Source organism: Sebastes umbrosus, chromosome 24 (genome assembly GCF_015220745.1).
Source record: "Sebastes umbrosus isolate fSebUmb1 chromosome 24, fSebUmb1.pri, whole genome shotgun sequence".
Classification (NCBI taxonomy): domain Eukaryota; kingdom Metazoa; phylum Chordata; class Actinopteri; order Perciformes; family Sebastidae; genus Sebastes; species Sebastes umbrosus.
This window is the reverse complement of record NC_051292.1, coordinates 7,021,040-7,038,411: the sequence shown is the minus strand read 5'-3', so window position 1 is coordinate 7,038,411 and position 17,372 is coordinate 7,021,040. Positions and strand designations below refer to the sequence as shown.

Below are 17,372 nucleotides of genomic sequence, written 5' to 3'. Positions count from 1 at the left end.
TACGGCGTTATCAGCCAGTGGGGCACGCTCAAATGCACGAAAAAGCATGCACGGCCGGCCCGGCGATGTCAACAAAGCACGGACAAGCTCGGATTACAACACAGAGGGAAAGCGACTTCATTCTCTGCTCAGGTACACATTACTCCTCTCTATCTTTACATAACAAATGTGCTGCCATAGCAGGAGATCCAATGTTCTATATACAACCTAAAGAGAGCAACATTTTCAAGAAATAAACTTTTTCCCATATGACTTGAATGCATCATAGCCTAAAAGCAAGGAGAGCTCCAATTAGATGGCAACGCTGGATGTTCAACCAGCTTCAGGCGGTACGTGTGTCTGGCCGCCAGCTTTTCACCTGACTTTGGCGTAAACAGACCTCTGTTTCCTGATATGAGCGTGAGCCAAAAGATGGAGGTCACCCAAATGGAAACACAGACGTTTAATTGGAGTTTCCATCTGTTGTGCTGCTCCGCTATTAATGCCTATTTCAGTGCAAAGTCATCTCCGATGGAGCAATACCTGAACCGTGCATATATATTGTGCATGATAAAGAATGCATAGCTATCTCCATTATTAAACAGCCGCATAAAACATTCATGGGCATCATTTAAACGATAGCTCGGTCGTGGAATGGTTCCTTTTATTGTTCCGCGTGTTGATGTGTGGTCCCACAGTTGTGGTAACTGGGTTTAAATAGGTGTTTACCAGTTCAGCCTCAGGGTGCTTTTGAAGAGATTAACTGTACCTCATGAATTTGTTATGATAGGTTGCGCAAGCTCCGTTGTAATATTAACTGGGATGGAAAATATGATCATTCAGAGGATATAATGATCTAAAAGTTTTATTTGGTGTCTATTTATTTTGTTAATTCCACAACATTTAGAGAGAGCTTTAGCTTTGTGAGTTAATTCCTAACTGTTAATAGCAATTTGCACTCAAAATCTCTGTTGATATCTTACTTGATGTCCGTCTCCTGGACCCGCTCCTCGTCCAGATCCTCGATGAACCTATCCCCCTTCATCCAGTAGATGAGTGGACTGACGTCTCCGCTGTATCCGAAGAATGCTCGGCACGTCAGGTTGACAGGACTTCCTGTTGGGAGACAAGAGACGGGGTATGAAGCAACACCTGCATGAACCTGCATGTCTGGTGAGCGTATGAGGCTATACTGTATATTCAGTTTTCACAGACAAAATACACCGACAACAATACATCTTTTGCACAACAGGTACTGTGCAAAAGTGTGTTCATACAGAGTGCTGGAACTTTCTTCCAATTGTGATTATAAAAAAATCAGCAGGGGGAACCATAAAACAGTAACGGTGCACCAAAACAGATGCCGCTACCATCCGTTTTCTATTAAAATGATTAAACATCATTTCCAGCTACTAAATGACGACCAACATCGAACCCATTTTTTTTTTAATTTCCCCCCAAAACGTTGATTCTAAAGGGCAACACACACCAGCCCTGTGATGCACCAATTGTTTTTCCCAGCATCAATACAAGTAAACTCTCAAGGAAAACATATCTGATGCTGCATCAATGAGCACCAGCCCCGAACAGCTAGATGTGCTTCCTGTTATCCAACCCATTCTCTTTCCTTTCAAAAGCTCCACAGCAGCGTCCTTGATTATCTTTCGCTCTCCAGAGGTGCCATCTTACACCATCCCAGACCCTTTTTAAATTCCCAGACGGCCTCTTAAACTTTAAAACACTCTCTTGTACCCTTTTTTTTTGCGGCAACTCCGCAGCGCCGCTGTACCTTCATAAAAGCTCTTCAGCAGCCTCTGTCAGACATTTAAATTTTCTAACGCTGTGTTCTGCAGGAAGTACTTTTAAACACGAAAGTGCGGCGCAGCTTTTAAGGGCAGTGATTTGCACTATTAATGGATTCACATGTAAAACTCCCCTTTTCTACTCACAGTAAGCAGGTGTTCATATCGTACATTATCGACTCAATTATACTTGTATTCTTGTGTCAATGAGGGGATGCTGTTCGTCCTTGTGGGTCCATTGAACTAGATTTAACCATCATTCCACAAACTAGACAGATGCTATTGGTGTCACGTAGCTTTCAGTGTGTTTGTGATGAGAAAATAAAGGGTGTTAATGCACTGCCAACAGAGGCCAGCAATGCAATTTATTCCAATAATTCCATTGTTTTTCAAATGCTGTTAAAGAGCCTGTTAATACTAATACCACACTGTGAAAATATGCCACCAAAAGTTAAGTTCCTGCATTCAAAACCTTACTTAAGTAAACGTATTATTACTAAAATGTACTTAAAGTAAGTAAGTTCTAGTCATTGTGCAGTAAAATCAAAGAGTATAGAAGCAAAGAGACGAAACTTCGGGGATTTTTTGACAACAGCCATTTTGGACTGAAAACCCTTATTATAGTCAGTTTTTACTATATATGATTTTTTTTTTATTAATATTACTGCTGCATTAATGTGTATATTGAATTTTACTGCTGTAGATGTTTAAGGTTGTGCTCATTTTAACTCCTTTATATATTGTTGGGTATTTTAATCTACAGCAATGCATCATATTCTATAAGATCATCATATGTTTGTAGCATCGCTGTCCTGTGAGAACCACGCATTGTTTCATGAACTCAAGAGGACCTATTGTGCTCATTTTCAGGTGCATACTTGTATTTTGGGTTTCTATTAGAACATGTTTACATGCTTTAATGTTTTCTCATATGTGTATATGTCTTAAACGCTCCGTTTTAGCGCCTGTCTCTTTAAGAACCCCCCCCCCCCCCCCCCGAAAAAATCCCAGTCTGCTCTGATTGGTTAGCAGGTTCACTCTGTTGTGATTGGTCAACCAAAGCAAACTCTTCGGACTCCGCAGCTACGCTCTAACTTTGTTTGAGGGCGAGCCAAACTAGCCACTAGGGAGGTATTATGTAAATGTGTTACTTGGTGACATCACCACGTTACAAAAGAAAAGGCTGGACTTAAATGCATGCACAAAAAACTATATAACACACTAAAGGAAAGGGAAAAAAGCACAGTAGGTCCTCTTTAAGTTGTAGACCGTAAAACCAAAACAATGAGCTGAAAGACACTAAAGGGCTCTGTCGCTGAGGGGGACTGCAGAGTCTGGTGATAACTCTCTGTGGTTCCTCATTACAAGTGGACCCTTTCACATCAGTCATTTGATCCATGTGAACTTGGTGATTAGTGCAGCTTTAAAGTTTGAATGTCACCCATATACTTCACGCTTAAGCACTGAAAAGTACAGCTTAAATGTCCTAAAATGTCAATTCTTGGGAGCTTGTGTTGTGGCTATAGGTTATGGTATTTGAGGCAGTTGAAACACTAAAAGGAACTTCAGTTCAGAAAATACAAGACTAGAGGAGCACTGAAAAATGGAAGAGAAAGGCAAAAGACACTTATCAAGACATTTGAGGTCATTTTTCTGTTCTAGCAGGCAGTGTGATGTACAGATAGGCTTCCTGGGATGATGAAGACCATGAGAACAGAGAGGTGCACAGAAAACACACATCAACAGACAACACCCCCCTCCGCCGCCGCCGCCTTCACACCGGCAGGAGCTCTTCTCTCCGCTCGGCTCATTTCGAACACACATCCTATCTGACTGGAGACAGATAAACCCCCTTTTTAAAAACCCGTCTTCTCTCTCCGCCTCGGATTAGGGACCTCTCCTTCTTTTATCACACGCGCGCCGCAGCCCGTCGGCGCATCCACGAGTGTGTGGCCTGTGATGCGACAGGAAGAAAAAGAGCCGCATCATCAAAGCCTGGGAATGACTCTGATCCATAAAAAAACCCCGCCGATGATCAAGAGGGGGGCTCCACCAGTCGGGGCGTCCGGGAAGGCAAAAAGGTGATTCAGCATCTCTTCATTAGCACTCCTTGCTCATTGGCCCTGTGGCGAGGACTCAGAAGTCTGTGAGATGGGAGATAACTGTGGCGTATAATTGGGTACTTGCTAGTTCAAAGATAATAGGGATTTTATTTCACCAAGGCCTGCTCTAATTTGGCCCTCTAGTGTAGTGCGGCTCGCTCAGATGATAGCTAAAGCTTTAAAAATCTGGTGTGGAGATTCAAAAAAAAAAAAGGGCCCCGAGTTGGATTCGTCTCACGGCTCAACAAAAATACTGTCCACAGAATCAAGGACTGTGTGTGTGAGAAAGAAAGAGAGTCCTGGACCACACACACACATATTGCTATACTCCCCACATCCACAAGGGGTCTCTGTGGTGCTGCAAAGCAAGAGAGGCCGGTTGTGCAGGAGGAGCACATGAAACAACAACGAAAAAAAACACACACCGTCTTGACAGGTGTAGGGAACAGTAAAAGGAAACACGGCTCCTTTTTTGTGCGCCACCTTTGATGTCAAGAGGCTTCAACCCGCGGATTCCGAACAGCGTGTCGCGTTGTAGGCGCTGACAGCTCCACTGCTGCGCCGACAACAGCCGCGGTGTCACTCTCCGAGACTTATTCCTTGGTGCACACGGCTGCGTGTTGCTCCCTTAACGACGGTTAATTTGAGGAGCTTCTGTGCTCACCGAACAGCCATGCAGAGTTTTTGTTTTTTTAAGTGCACAACATTCAAATCCCGACCTCTGGTCTTGGTAAAGTGAGTCTTAATGCGATTGTCTCCTCTCTCTTATCTCCCCCCTCGCCTCTAGAGCATCTCTCTCTCTCCGGCTGCAGGACGGAGACGTCAGCAAAGATTCCCGCGGCTAAGCACACAGACCGGATGCTGTGAAACAACCGGGGAAACAGGGTCAGAGAGGAGCCGGCGTGTGCGTGTGTGTGTGTGACACGTATTGGCTCGGAGAGGGCATGTGTGCGTGTCGGCGTGGATGTGAGACAGAGGAATCACACACACGGGAGAGCGAACCGTTCTTCGTGGAGGATTGAAAGGACTTCCAACGCGGAGTGAATGGAGCATCGCATCGCCCTTGTGTGCGCTGGAGATGACACAGATTACAGATCAGTACATCCACATGCAGAGAGCGCACCATCCATGTCGAGTTAATCTACCAGCGTTTCCTCATTCAGATCCAAACAATCCAGCACTTGAGTAGGGAGGCCTTTCTCTTTTTTTCTTGTTCTTCTTCTCTTAACAACCTTGAATAAATTAAGCCCTGTAGCTAGCAGGAACACTACTTCACAGAGGGAAAGCTTTATCAGTGTTCTTTTTTTTTTGTGGAGAGGGCCTTTGCAATCTTAACAGCAATGAGGACACAAATAGCTTCCTGTTTAATGTTTTCGGTGAGATGGGAAGCAATCTGCGAGCTGGCAATTTAAAGACAAATGCTGCACAGGAGCGGCACACTTTTCAAATTACTGGTATTCTTGCAAGCAAAGTTTGAGTTCTCTGCAAGTTTTTAAACTATATTGATATTATTGGAGGCCCAATGGCAGCCGGGAAGACGGTGTAAAACGAACACAAAGAAATCTAAAGACACTGTTAAGCAGTGGCGGACTCAGGCTGTCTGAGGGGCAGGGGCGAACAAAATAAAAAGGGCACCAGCTGCATGCGGTGGGTTACAGCGCGCAGAACGTTTTCTAGCATGTAGGGCAGCCTATGTGGCACTGCATCATGCTGTTTTACAATTTTAAGGCCACCCTGGAGGGTATTTCATCCCGTTTTCTACTGGAAGGACGCCTTAGAAGGCATATTATCACTTTTTCTCCATTTAAGGGCACCATAGAAGGCATATTATCATGTTTTCTCTATTTAAGGGCATCTTAAATGGCACTTTATCATGTTTTCTCCATTTAAGGACACCCTAAAGGGCACTTTATCATGTTTTTTTCCACTGCAAGGCCAACCTAAAGGGTGCTTTATCATGTTTCCCCCATTTAAGGGCACCCTAAAGGGCACTTCATCATGTTTTATCTACCATAAAGGCATCCAAGAGGGCACTTTTGCTGCATTTTCTTTACCATGTGGACACCAAGGGGGGCGGTCGCAGAAACAGACAGAAACAATCTCACCACAATGCCCACTTAGTAGCTTTTCTGGAGCTTTCAATCATACCAAATGATTGAGATATGCTTAGGCCTTCACAGTGACCAAATCTTAACCCAACTGTACACCTATAGAAGACTTTGGAGAGACTTTGGAGATATGTGCTCTACACCACCATCATCATCAAGAAAACCAAATGAGGGGATATCTGTTGGAAGAACAAAATTGCTCATCCTTCCATTACAATTCCAGAAACTTGGGGAAACTAAGCCAAGTGAGGCTGTCCTGGACGCTCACGGTAGCCCAACACCTTACTAAGGCACTTTATAAGGTAAAATGTTAAATGCATTTCTTCACTCGTAAAAGGCCTTTTGCTTTGAATAAGATAAACAGCCTGTGCTTTTAAAGCACAACCGAAACCTCTTCCCAAAATGTCAGAATAACATTTCTATAACTTCTGGCACTGGTGGAAAACTCCTCATTTTCTCCCATCACCGAGCTCCAAATGATATTCCCTCCACTCTCTAATTAGTTCTTCCTTTAATGCAACAGTCTGGGCTCTACATAAAAGGACTCGAAGACTGCCCTGTAGCTTGTGATCAGCGGGATAGCGAGCGACTGATCTGGACCGAGAAGAAGCCCAGGAATTGAATCAGTGGATAATATGATTGTCGACTGGTGAAAGGGGATTTCCCAGATTCAGCGGGGCATCTGGGCAGCATGAAGTGATTCCTGAAAACTGAGCATCATCTTTCCCCCAACACAACAACCAGGCAGCGAAGGGGTTACACAAGTGATGGGGCCCTGTAATTGCAGTGGCTGGGTACCCATTCACATCGGCGCCGCCAGATGTGGCAGTTTAATTGTCTCTCTGTTCGGCATTCACTTTGTTTTGTTCATCACAGCCCCGAACCTCTCCAGTCACGCATTTTAAGGCAGCCATTCACTGTTCAGTATTCATTTAGCCGGCGTATGGTCAATCTCTGGCTATTCATACTTGGCATTGCACCTCATTGACGCTAAGTAGGCAAACTGCTGCCGCCGTTCCCCTTAATTAAGGCAGGTAAATATCAAGAGACACAATACAACCGTTTTTCTGATTTTTATAAGCATGTTAACATGTGGCAATCATAACAGGAAATGCTCAATGATGTGTTGTGAAATTGCAATTTTCTCTGCTGCGTGTTACTTTTCGCCGTGTGTTGAAATTAAATAAGGTGGCACTGTTGAATATTACAGGGCAGCGGGGAGCAAACGGGCGGGGGCGGGGGGGTTGGGTGAATTACAAGTCCAATTTGAGCCTTGTGGAACAGAGCATGACATTTGCAAAGATCAACACCCACTCTTTGCATCGATGTTCTCATAAAGCAATGTTCTTAGGCCCGATATCGCCGGACCAATCCGGCGAAGAATCATTACCAATGTTAAACCTCGTGTTGCTTATCATCAAGTCACAGTTGAATTCTCCTAATGAAAAGCTCATTAGACATTAATGAAACACTTAAAGGGTGCTTCACATAACATTAGACAAATGCCACGTTGAACGGCGGAAACAAGGTTATGCCGCAATTAGAAAAAGCATCAGATGATGATGGCGATTGCCATTGTCAACTTTGAAACAGATGCTATTTTTTTGCTAATGGTTTTGTGAAATCTTTATATGCTGTGGCTTTATTGGTTGTTGCTGTTGTTCAGTTCTATTTCCCAAACAGTACTGATCCAAATACACATAAAAATGGACCTGCCACTTACAATGACACAGCAGAAAGAGTTAAGTAAAGTAGAAAATCCCAGTCTTCTTGCCCAACTTGAGTCTGAAATGCTGATGCTGCTGTAAGCTGAGAATTAAAGGAGCTTCCCTCACAGCGAGAAAGGCGTGGATCGGATACCAACAGGACTTGAACGCTTACTGGGCTTTGGTGCTTGGCTATGCACGCAGAAGAGGGACTCCTGGTGGGCTTAGCACAGAACGACGAAAGCCGTCTAGAGAACCCCTAAATGGCACCATGTCGTTTAGCTACTGATGGAGGCCCAGCGAGGTGGGGGGAAATGGAAAATGTGCGAGAGATTGATGCACAATGAGAGAGAGAAAAGAGACTGATGGCACTAAATAGCAGGTTCCTTTAGGCCTTGCTGGGTCACCTTTGAAGCGTACCCAACCCCCCCAACGGTCCCATTTCCTAGCTGAAGCTCCCTGTGGTTATATGCTCAGCGTGGGCCCACTTCAGCAATGCTTTCAATGAATTCTTTTCTTAACTATTGTCCAGGGGATCTGAAGTATTCTCTACCTCCACATGGCACAAGCCTTCATGTACTGCAAAATCTACTCCTGTAAAAATTGAGGTTTTCTGCTCAAAACGTCTCCAACCAGCCCTGCTCTTGTGCTATTTGCTTGTCGATGATGAAATGTTATGATTCATGGCAGCCGTTGAATCTATGAAATGCTATTTCTAGCCACAGTCTGGCTCATTCGTGACAAATTACAGCGGTGTAGGATCGTGCTACTCACACTAACACATGCTGAAACAGGTCAATGCACTCCCAGTGATGGGAGCCACTTCATGTACATGAACCTAAAAATCTCATCTTACATTTTTAATGGTGTAGAGGCAAACATTCTGGATATGAAGTTGTACATTTGGTGGGATCAGGCTACACATTATCCTTCTGGAAATGTCCTGATCCATGGCCATCAGGAATGAAAATGCCTGTCAATATGTGAGAAGACATGGGTGACGATATGCAACAAAGATCCCTAGATGGACTCAAACTGTGAATCTTGTGGTTCACGGTCAGTGTCTTAACCCCTAAGCCACAGGGGTGCCTCGCTAGCTTAGTTAAACAACGTCTCTGACATGTCTGACAATCGTGATTCTGAAAGTCTCAGGACCCGCCTGCCCAATCATCTTAGCATGTCACGCAGGTCGTGAAAAGCCGCAAACTATCGTTCAACACGAAGCCTCAGAGTCTCCACTCTTCTGGGAAGGCTTTCCACAAGATCTTGCAACCTGGCGGCAGGGATTTTGCTCCCATTCAACCGTAAAAAAGCATTAGTGAGGTCGGGCACGAAGCCTCATAGTCAGCATCCCGGTTGAACGTACAAGTTCTTCCACTGCAAACTTTGGAAAACATGGCTTTGAGCAAGGGGGCATTGCCATGTTGAAACCATAGACTATAAGAAGTGGACGTCGTCACTGTAACGTCTCCCATTGGTTTGTGGAATACGTTTTGGAAACCAAGAGTTTGGCATTTTGGCTGTCGCCATCTTGGTTTTTTGCAACCAGTTTTTGGTTGCCACCATCTTGGTTTTTGGCTGTCGCAATCTTGTTTTTTTTGCAACCAAAAGTGACACGAAAGGGTGAGAAGCTAAGTATAATCAAATGCTGACATATTTAGGCGACAAAGGTGTGTGCATCCCCTGCTTTATGGTCTATTTGACTCTAAATGGGACCATCATTTACTAAATGAACATCATGCTGTATTGAAGAAGACTTGAAACTAGCGATAAAGACCATAAACTCATGTTTACAATGTTTACTGAGGTAATAAATCAAGTGAGAAGTAGGCTCATTTTCTCATAGACTACTATACAAATTGACTTCATTTTGCAACCAGAGGAGTCGCCCTCTGCTGGCTATTGGAACAAATGCAACTTTAAAGTACTTCCCCATTGGCTTCACTTTTCAGACCCAGAGGTTGCCCACTGGTTGGAAACAGGAAATGACCTTCCCAAAATTGTTAAGAACACTATTGTTTATGATTTCCATTGAGTGGCACAAAGCATTAAAAACTGCATCAGACCATCTATCACTCTGTCCATCGTCCCTTATGCTGTATGTTCACATGTTCAGGGCTCACCAAAGCATTGATTGGATGCACCTTATTGCAGCAGAGTGGTCCTTTTCTCCTAAGCCATCAGTGAAAAGAATCTAGTCCCTAAATGGTCCAGTGGAGCAAACTCACCAGCCAAGATCAAGACAGCTTACTGTGCTCAGTGAGCGAGAGAGAGAGAGAGAGAGAGAGAACGAGACAGGGAGAGTGGTGAGTGGCGAGCGAGGGAGCGCTGCTATATCCATACCCTCTCCTGGGGAGTCCATGTAATGAAAACAGGACACAGCAGAGTGGTCGGGACTGTAGGTGCTTTTCCTAGCGTTTCAGGAGGCACAGTGTTGGATGTGTGCAGCGCACGTGAGACGAATGAAAAAGGAAAGTCCGGGGCGGCAACTTAACCGAGGCGGCGACGTGAAGTGAATGAGTGGGAGAGGTTTGAAGAAGCAGGAGGAAAAGCTGCTGTAACTTATCACCTCAAATCTAGCTGCAGAAGGAGGTGGGGGAGCCGGTGTTAGTGGGTTTCGGAAATCATTGCATCACATTCCTCCAGGGGGAAGGTGGGAAAAGTAGAGAAGCGGGTTTACATGGTGCGACTGTGGCACCCCGGTGGTAGGAACGCATGTACTGAGATGTTCTCTCAAAAATACATGTGGATAGGAGACGTCGAGGCTTCATCACATTTTTCTTGAAATTATATCGCCTGTTGCAGACAGGTGGGGAAGAATATGGTTTTCCTTCAAGCTCTTCAAATCAGAATTTCCAGCAGGAAAGCTCGAGGTTTGTAAATGGTTTCATATAGATTTTAAAGTAGGTGTGCAGCTGCAAATATGTATTTTAATTATTGATTAAGGCCCTGATCAGAAAGATCATTTTTGCCATTTGCTGCTTTTTTTTTTTTTTTTTAATTGTTGCTAGGCAACCACCGGATGAGTGCCAACATTAGCTTAACACAAACTATGAACTGTATGCGACCTAATAGTTAATAGTACAGTTTAAGTTAATGAAAACCCGTAATCTCAAGTACCGCACTAATTTGCCTCCTGCTGTTTTCTGTTTGGATCATGGTAACTACGGTTGGTAAAGTCACAAAGCTCCGGTTATCCAGCAAAAGTAACCACAATACTTTTTTTTTCCAGTTCAAGGGCACTCCTGTAAAAACGCGAGGCACATAGAGCAGAAAAACCTGAGGCGTTCAGCAATGCAAAAGCAGCACGCAAAACTCTTCACTCTCATTGAAAACAATTACAAAAAAACGCCCGAGGCTGCTAAAAACACTTCTAATATTTATATCATGTTTAAAAAGAATCAAATTACTGTATAATGTGAAATGTGCACCAAATGGTGGGCAGACAAAATAACTAGTTAGTGAACAAAGTCAAACATAGGGACCTAAAGCCCGAAATATTTGTCTTAGGAGGTGGTGGAGACCAAAAAAAAGCTAAAACGAGAGTGAATATTGGACATACATTTGTCAAGTGGCCCAAAACACCACTTCAAGTGCATGCTAATGTTTCTCCATGTCTGCATGTTCATCCTGGCAACTTTATAAGGTAATAATTAGGGCTGTCAAAGTTACCACAATAATAACATATTAACGCAAATTCGCTTTCCACTAATTTCTTTAACGCATTAACGCACTCAATCTTTCGGAGATTGTAGTGGGCTCAGTTTTGAAGCTAGATACTGGCATCATATGACACCTAATGAATCCATGGGTACCAACCATGTCATACCAACTTGTCGATAAGGAGGGTAAATAACGCTCCAAATGTACACTAAATCTTGGCGAGGAAAAACAAGCGCGGGGTCCCTAATGCTAACTGGCTGACTAAGTTGTCAAACATCAATAACAATAACAGTTTATCTTCTCATTGTTCATTCTTCTTCTCCTCCTTTGTCTTCATCTACCTCACGCCTTCCTCCTCCATCATGCCTTGGGAGGGCTTTGTGCATAAACTGGCTCCTATAATGAGCGCCAAATCAAGGTACAGGGACAAACAATAGGACGGTGTGACAGAGGGTGCCGGGAGGAAAGAGAGAGAGAGAGAGAGAGAGACTCGGCAGGAAGGACGCTGAGGGAAAGGTTAAAGCTGTGGTGAGGGCGGGCGTCATCTACACAGCGTCCTGCTGCTTTCTCCCTGTCCGTCATGTTCACAGGAAAACACAGTGTGAGATGTCTAGCTATGTGTGTGTGTCTGAACAAGTGGTGCACAGCGTAGGCAGGATAATTGAAGTGATTTGTATCATCTATGTTCTTCCAATTTACATGGATATATGGAGGTAAATAAATGTACACATGTCCAAAAAGGGCTGTTTGGATGCCAAGCTCCGACTCAATAAACATGCCATGATCAGAACCCTCCATGTATCCATCTGGATACCACGAGACTGACACGACAATCGTCTTGGGACGACAAAATGTCATGATTCGAAATATCTGCCACCAAAAAGAGGACGAGAATTCCCCCCGTGTGGCGCCAATATGACCGGTTGAATCATGCATTTGCAAAAGAAGATTTCAGCGCTGTAAGGTCGGGAAGGTCACCGGGCCGCGATTGTTGAATGTCAGATCGTCGTCGGCATATAATCGGAGTCTCGTGAGCGGCTACCTAGAGCAAACAACCTTTGAGGTACACTCTCCAATGACCTGATATATGGGGAAATCACATTTAACGCCAGTCATACAGAATAAGCCCTCCGAGTCCATAGCTCAGCCTCTGATTATTCAGACATACATCCCGGCTTGGATAATCAAATTGATTTGCTCATTCCCACCCACGACTCCTCGCTGCAGTATATTTCCCTTATTAAGCACTCTTGCGAGGTTTGCGCTGCAAGGAGTGGATGTAGAGGTCAGAGACGGGATGTGAACTACGCACGCAGATGGTGGATTTTTACACATTTTTCCAAACATGAAATGTCTTGTTTCATAACTGGGCTTTCTGTGACTCCATTTAATTTAAAGTTCTGCTTTATCAGGGCGAGCATCTCTGTAATCCAAGGCTGCTTCCTCTCTGATCCTCTACGCCAGACTGAGAATACACAAGCCAGACTGCCGGAGCCCACGGTGTCCCGACGTCTGTGAAGTTTGCATTTCCCCTCAGCCCCGTCGCTTTATTATCCCCCCGCTCTTTTCTTCTAAAGGTGACATTTGTCTAACTGTTCAATCCCTCTAACGCACAACGCAGCAGTTTGGGACCTATTCAAGCTTTATAGTCCCCGCTTTACAGTAGGTGTGCGCTGAATTTAGAATTCAGATAAGAAATGGCACGTCTCGGAGCCGCTGGGCACTTAAAACCCCCCCCTTGCCATCCATTTAATTAAAAACAATACAATAAATTACAAGCAATGCTATCAAGAGGTGGGAGGGAGAGGAGGAAGTAACTGGAGGCGAGGTAAATTATGACCTTATGCCGGAAAACATTTTAAAGACGGGGGTATCATGGTGTGTGCATAAATTTGAGAGCGCGAGTGCTGATCTGTCAATCATGAATGTTCCCTGAATGCAACAGTGGGGGGCTGAGAATCAGTATACATCCATATTTCATGCTGTAAATATGACAAAAATGCAAATTTGGGCATGTATGATGAATGAGAAAAACACACGTGGTGTAGCACACAGTCACGTGACCTTTCATTGATATCAGCTATGAGAAGCAGAATAATGATAATGGCAGGAAAAGCCTCCCTGCAGTGCCCAAAATTTATTTAACAGTTTTTAACCAACAACACGACGTGATCCACATCCATCACCAGAAACCCCCTTTATCACTGCTCGCAGCCGCCGCCACCAAAAACAGCCTGACAAACATCTGTTATAATCTGTAAACCAGCAGGCACATTGGGAGCTTTTGGGGGCTTATTCGCTTCATCCACTGTTACGATGAGTAGCTTTCTCTACTGTGGAGACTTTAGCGGCGCTCCCGAAATCCGCCGTGTGATCGGCGCTTGGCGATAATCCGCGGAATATCACAAATACTGAAATCAGCATGATTTTCCAATAAAATGTGAAATAATACAATGCAGCAGATGCTCTGTTGGAGCTCATGTAATCAGTTCACATCAGGCTGTGGGGGCAAAATGAAAAGAGTGAAAATGTGTGACTGAAGGTGTATAATGCTAGACTTAAAGGGGTACTGCGCCAAATTTTACGCATAAAAGTCAGTATACAAGCCATAAAATGACGATGTCATAGTGATGTCATCGGAGTCGGGCTTGGAAATGTCAAACTCTTAACAGACAGCCAGTGTTGCAGGTTTGAGAAACGGGTGTTTACCAGACAGAGAGGGTCTCACAAAAGATGTTCTTGTGTTGCAGTATTAGAATTGTAGGACATTTTTGGAGCTTGGTCCATACTAGGGGATAAAAGACAGATATTTCGGCACAGCAGCTGTCAATCACTCGCAAACGCCGATCAAACTAGGCCGCGCTGATCAAATATTAATCAATATTCTGTTACTGTAATGCCTATTTCTTGCCTAAAATGTTTTCAGAAACATCTTGTAGTGCCAAAACTGAACTTTGCCAGAATAAAATACTATCTAAAGTTAAACAAGTTTCTGATTTCCTGAAGGAAACAATGTATGCCAACTTTTTCTACTTGATGCTGAAGACACGTTTAGCTCTGCACTGAAAATGATCGATGTTTAGCCCCTAAAAATAAGTAACAAGTAGACGTGAGGATCTGGGAATAACTCAGGTCAGTGTTCGGAGTGACAAAAGTGTGTTTGTGTTTGTGTATATAACACTGAATCGGTGGGACACGAAGAGTGATGGAGTGTTTACATGATTACATTAGTCTGTTATTTGTCAATCCAGACTGCCATCCATGTGCGTATGTAGCACACGGGGGGGGGGGGGGGGGGGGGAGTACACGAGCAGCATACTGATGAGTTCCCAGCATGCACCGATCAAATTACACTACCTACTCTCTCCTTCTTTCCCTTCGCTTGTCTCTCAGTCAATCCCGCCTGTTGCGCCTCCTTCACCCTGCTTCTCTCTCTGCAGGTAAACAACTCGGAGTGATGCTTCTGACTGGCTGCTGCCACAATATTTCACTTCCTGATGACCTGAGAGTCTGAATCAGATGCACTCTCATGCATGCTCCTCACCATATTCTATGCTTTATACTAGCCGGAAAAAGACACGGACACGTATCTCCGTGTCATTTAATCTTCTACCCGTGGCTAATAATGTTAGATAGTTAACTGTCAACTCTGACAGGACAAAACACGGATGGTATTTTAGGAAACCTGGCAGTACATGCTCCTGTTTATTGTTTATTTTACCATTTCTGGGCACCACTCTTGCATTTTATTTTCATCTTGGTCACCTCTGTGCTTATAGGTGGACATTTTTAATATTAAATAATTAAGACATGATGAAATAGTCATATGAATAAATACATAACCTATTTAATATGACCATTAATTTGAGAAATAATCCATTGCATTTTTTAAACTCAGTTTATCATTAGGAAATGTGATATTAATATTATATTATACTGATTATTTTAACAACAACAGAGCTGCTTATTGCAGGTTTATTTCATTCCAGCAGTTTTTTTTTCTTTAATTAAAAACAAATATTATTTTGCAGCGCTGTAACGGAGCCCTCGTAGAATAAGTATACACTGTACAGCCTTGATTAAAAAATAAAATAAAAAATATATCTGATATTAATAATACTTTAAAATAAATATTATTTTATTAATACGTTTTTTTTTTTTAATTATGTAACTTTTTTTGTTAATAATTTGCAATGCCTATATTTAAAAATCAATAAAATGTTTTCACAAAAAATAGAAGGCCACTAGAAGGCTCTGTAAGGCTGTACGTTAGGCACCTCGGAGCTAAATGCTAACGTCAGCATGCTCACAATGCTTACATGCTGATGTTCAGCAGGTGTAATGTTTACCATGTTAACCATCTTTATTAAATGTGTTAATATATTGCTGATTAGCACTAAACATAAACGTTATTAGGGTTCATCAATCACGGGATTATCAAAAAAAACAAAATTTTGACCTGCTGGTGTTACTAGATGGGAAGTCAGGGATCAGTCAAGTCATCAGATTTAATCCTCTGGACACTGAGTGAATGTCTGTACAAAATTTCATGGCAACCAATCCATTATTTTTGGGGATTTTTTAGTTCGAACCAAAGGTGTGGACTGACCGACCGATTTGCCATCCCCAGAGCCAGTGTGGCTGATAAAAAAAGCCTTTCTGCCTCTAAAAGAGAAGTGAAAGGAGGAGGGATGGAGCAAGAGAAAGAGAGAGAGAGTGAGAGAGACTGAGTTAAAGCAGTAGATCAATAGGGATAGAGAGAGAGAGAGATAGCCTGAGCGAGAGAAGAGAGAGAATCCATAAAACACAGCTTAGGCTTCCTAAACTGGCCTAATACAGGACCTCTAATATCAGTTGCTGTGTAGTAACACTGACGCGCACTGCATCATGGGATACAGAGAGCTTATTTGGAATCGGTGCTGGGCACCAACGGGCGAGACGCTGTTCCGAATGCCGATCGGCTCGGTGCGGGGCCCGGACGCCGGGTCTAGGTCAACCGTTTGCAGAGGTGAAGCGCAGCAGGGCCGATTGACCCGAAGGTTGCGGGAGTGGAGTAGAGACAGAGATGAGGTAGAGGAAAGCAAGTGGGTACAGCTGCTCTAGCGGCTGCTCGGTGGGGATTTTTTAGAAAATGGAGCAGGATAGGTATGAGTCACCTTGTTCGTGAAACACATCTTCAGGGGTTGATCACATTTAGGAGCTTATTTTCTTCGTCATTTAATGTGTAGATTTGATTTTTGTTAAATTGTTTAGTCTGGAAAATATGTCAGAAAGTTTTACAACGTGTTAGAACGTTTTACTTTCACTTTTACCATGCAGTAGGTGTGGTAGGGCTCTACTTACCCATATCTATGAGGCTTATAGCGACCGATAACGCCTATTTAATGGCCTGATAACAGTCGAATCGGATGCACCAATTATAGTCAGTTTACAATGCTATAAAACAGAAAAAAGTGCATTGTGAAGCTGCATGGAACCAGCGAATGTTTGCGATTTTTTTATTCATAATTAACTTTAAACAATCAATTTTCAAAATTGTTGTTGATTCATCACCAGACAATTGACTAACTGATTAATCCACAAATTGTTTCAGCACTAATTGCATGTGAAGGGTGCATTTATCTTGCTTAAATTAGCAGATTAAAGCAAATTAGTATTAAGGTAAACAAATGCAAAAAAAAAAGAACCTTTTTTCTTCTTTTTTTAGAATTATAATAATGATGTTAATAGAAAGAAACAACCCCGTCAACAACCAATATGTCACAATACTGGTACTGGACTGTGACCACACACTGCCACTAGCTAATAAACTGCCTTTGAGAAGAAGAGGCACCTTTCGAAGATATGAAAAGGACAATGTCGAAGCATTGAAATGGAGAGGCTAAACTAGCATGGTGAAGGCCTGAGCTGCATTGCTGCGAAGCCGGTGGTGGGGGGGTTAATCTGAGGCTGGGTAGTGAGGCAGTAATGCCAGAGCTCATGGGGAATTACTGGGGAGATTTGGAGGAAATC

At 43.4% G+C, this 17,372-nt stretch overlaps 1 protein-coding gene across 3 annotated transcripts in view; it reads right to left on the bottom strand.

Moving 5' to 3' along the window:
- LOC119483354 (interleukin-1 receptor accessory protein-like 1) overlaps positions 1-17,372 on the bottom strand; it is a 314,228-nt gene that overhangs the window by 31,106 nt on the left and 265,750 nt on the right. For all 3 annotated transcript variants that reach the window (XM_037761374.1, XM_037761376.1, XM_037761375.1), the window contains one exon: positions 963-1,095. In XM_037761374.1, the coding sequence (XP_037617302.1) occupies positions 963-1,095 (133 nt within the window). The remainder of the gene's footprint in view (positions 1-962; positions 1,096-17,372) is intronic.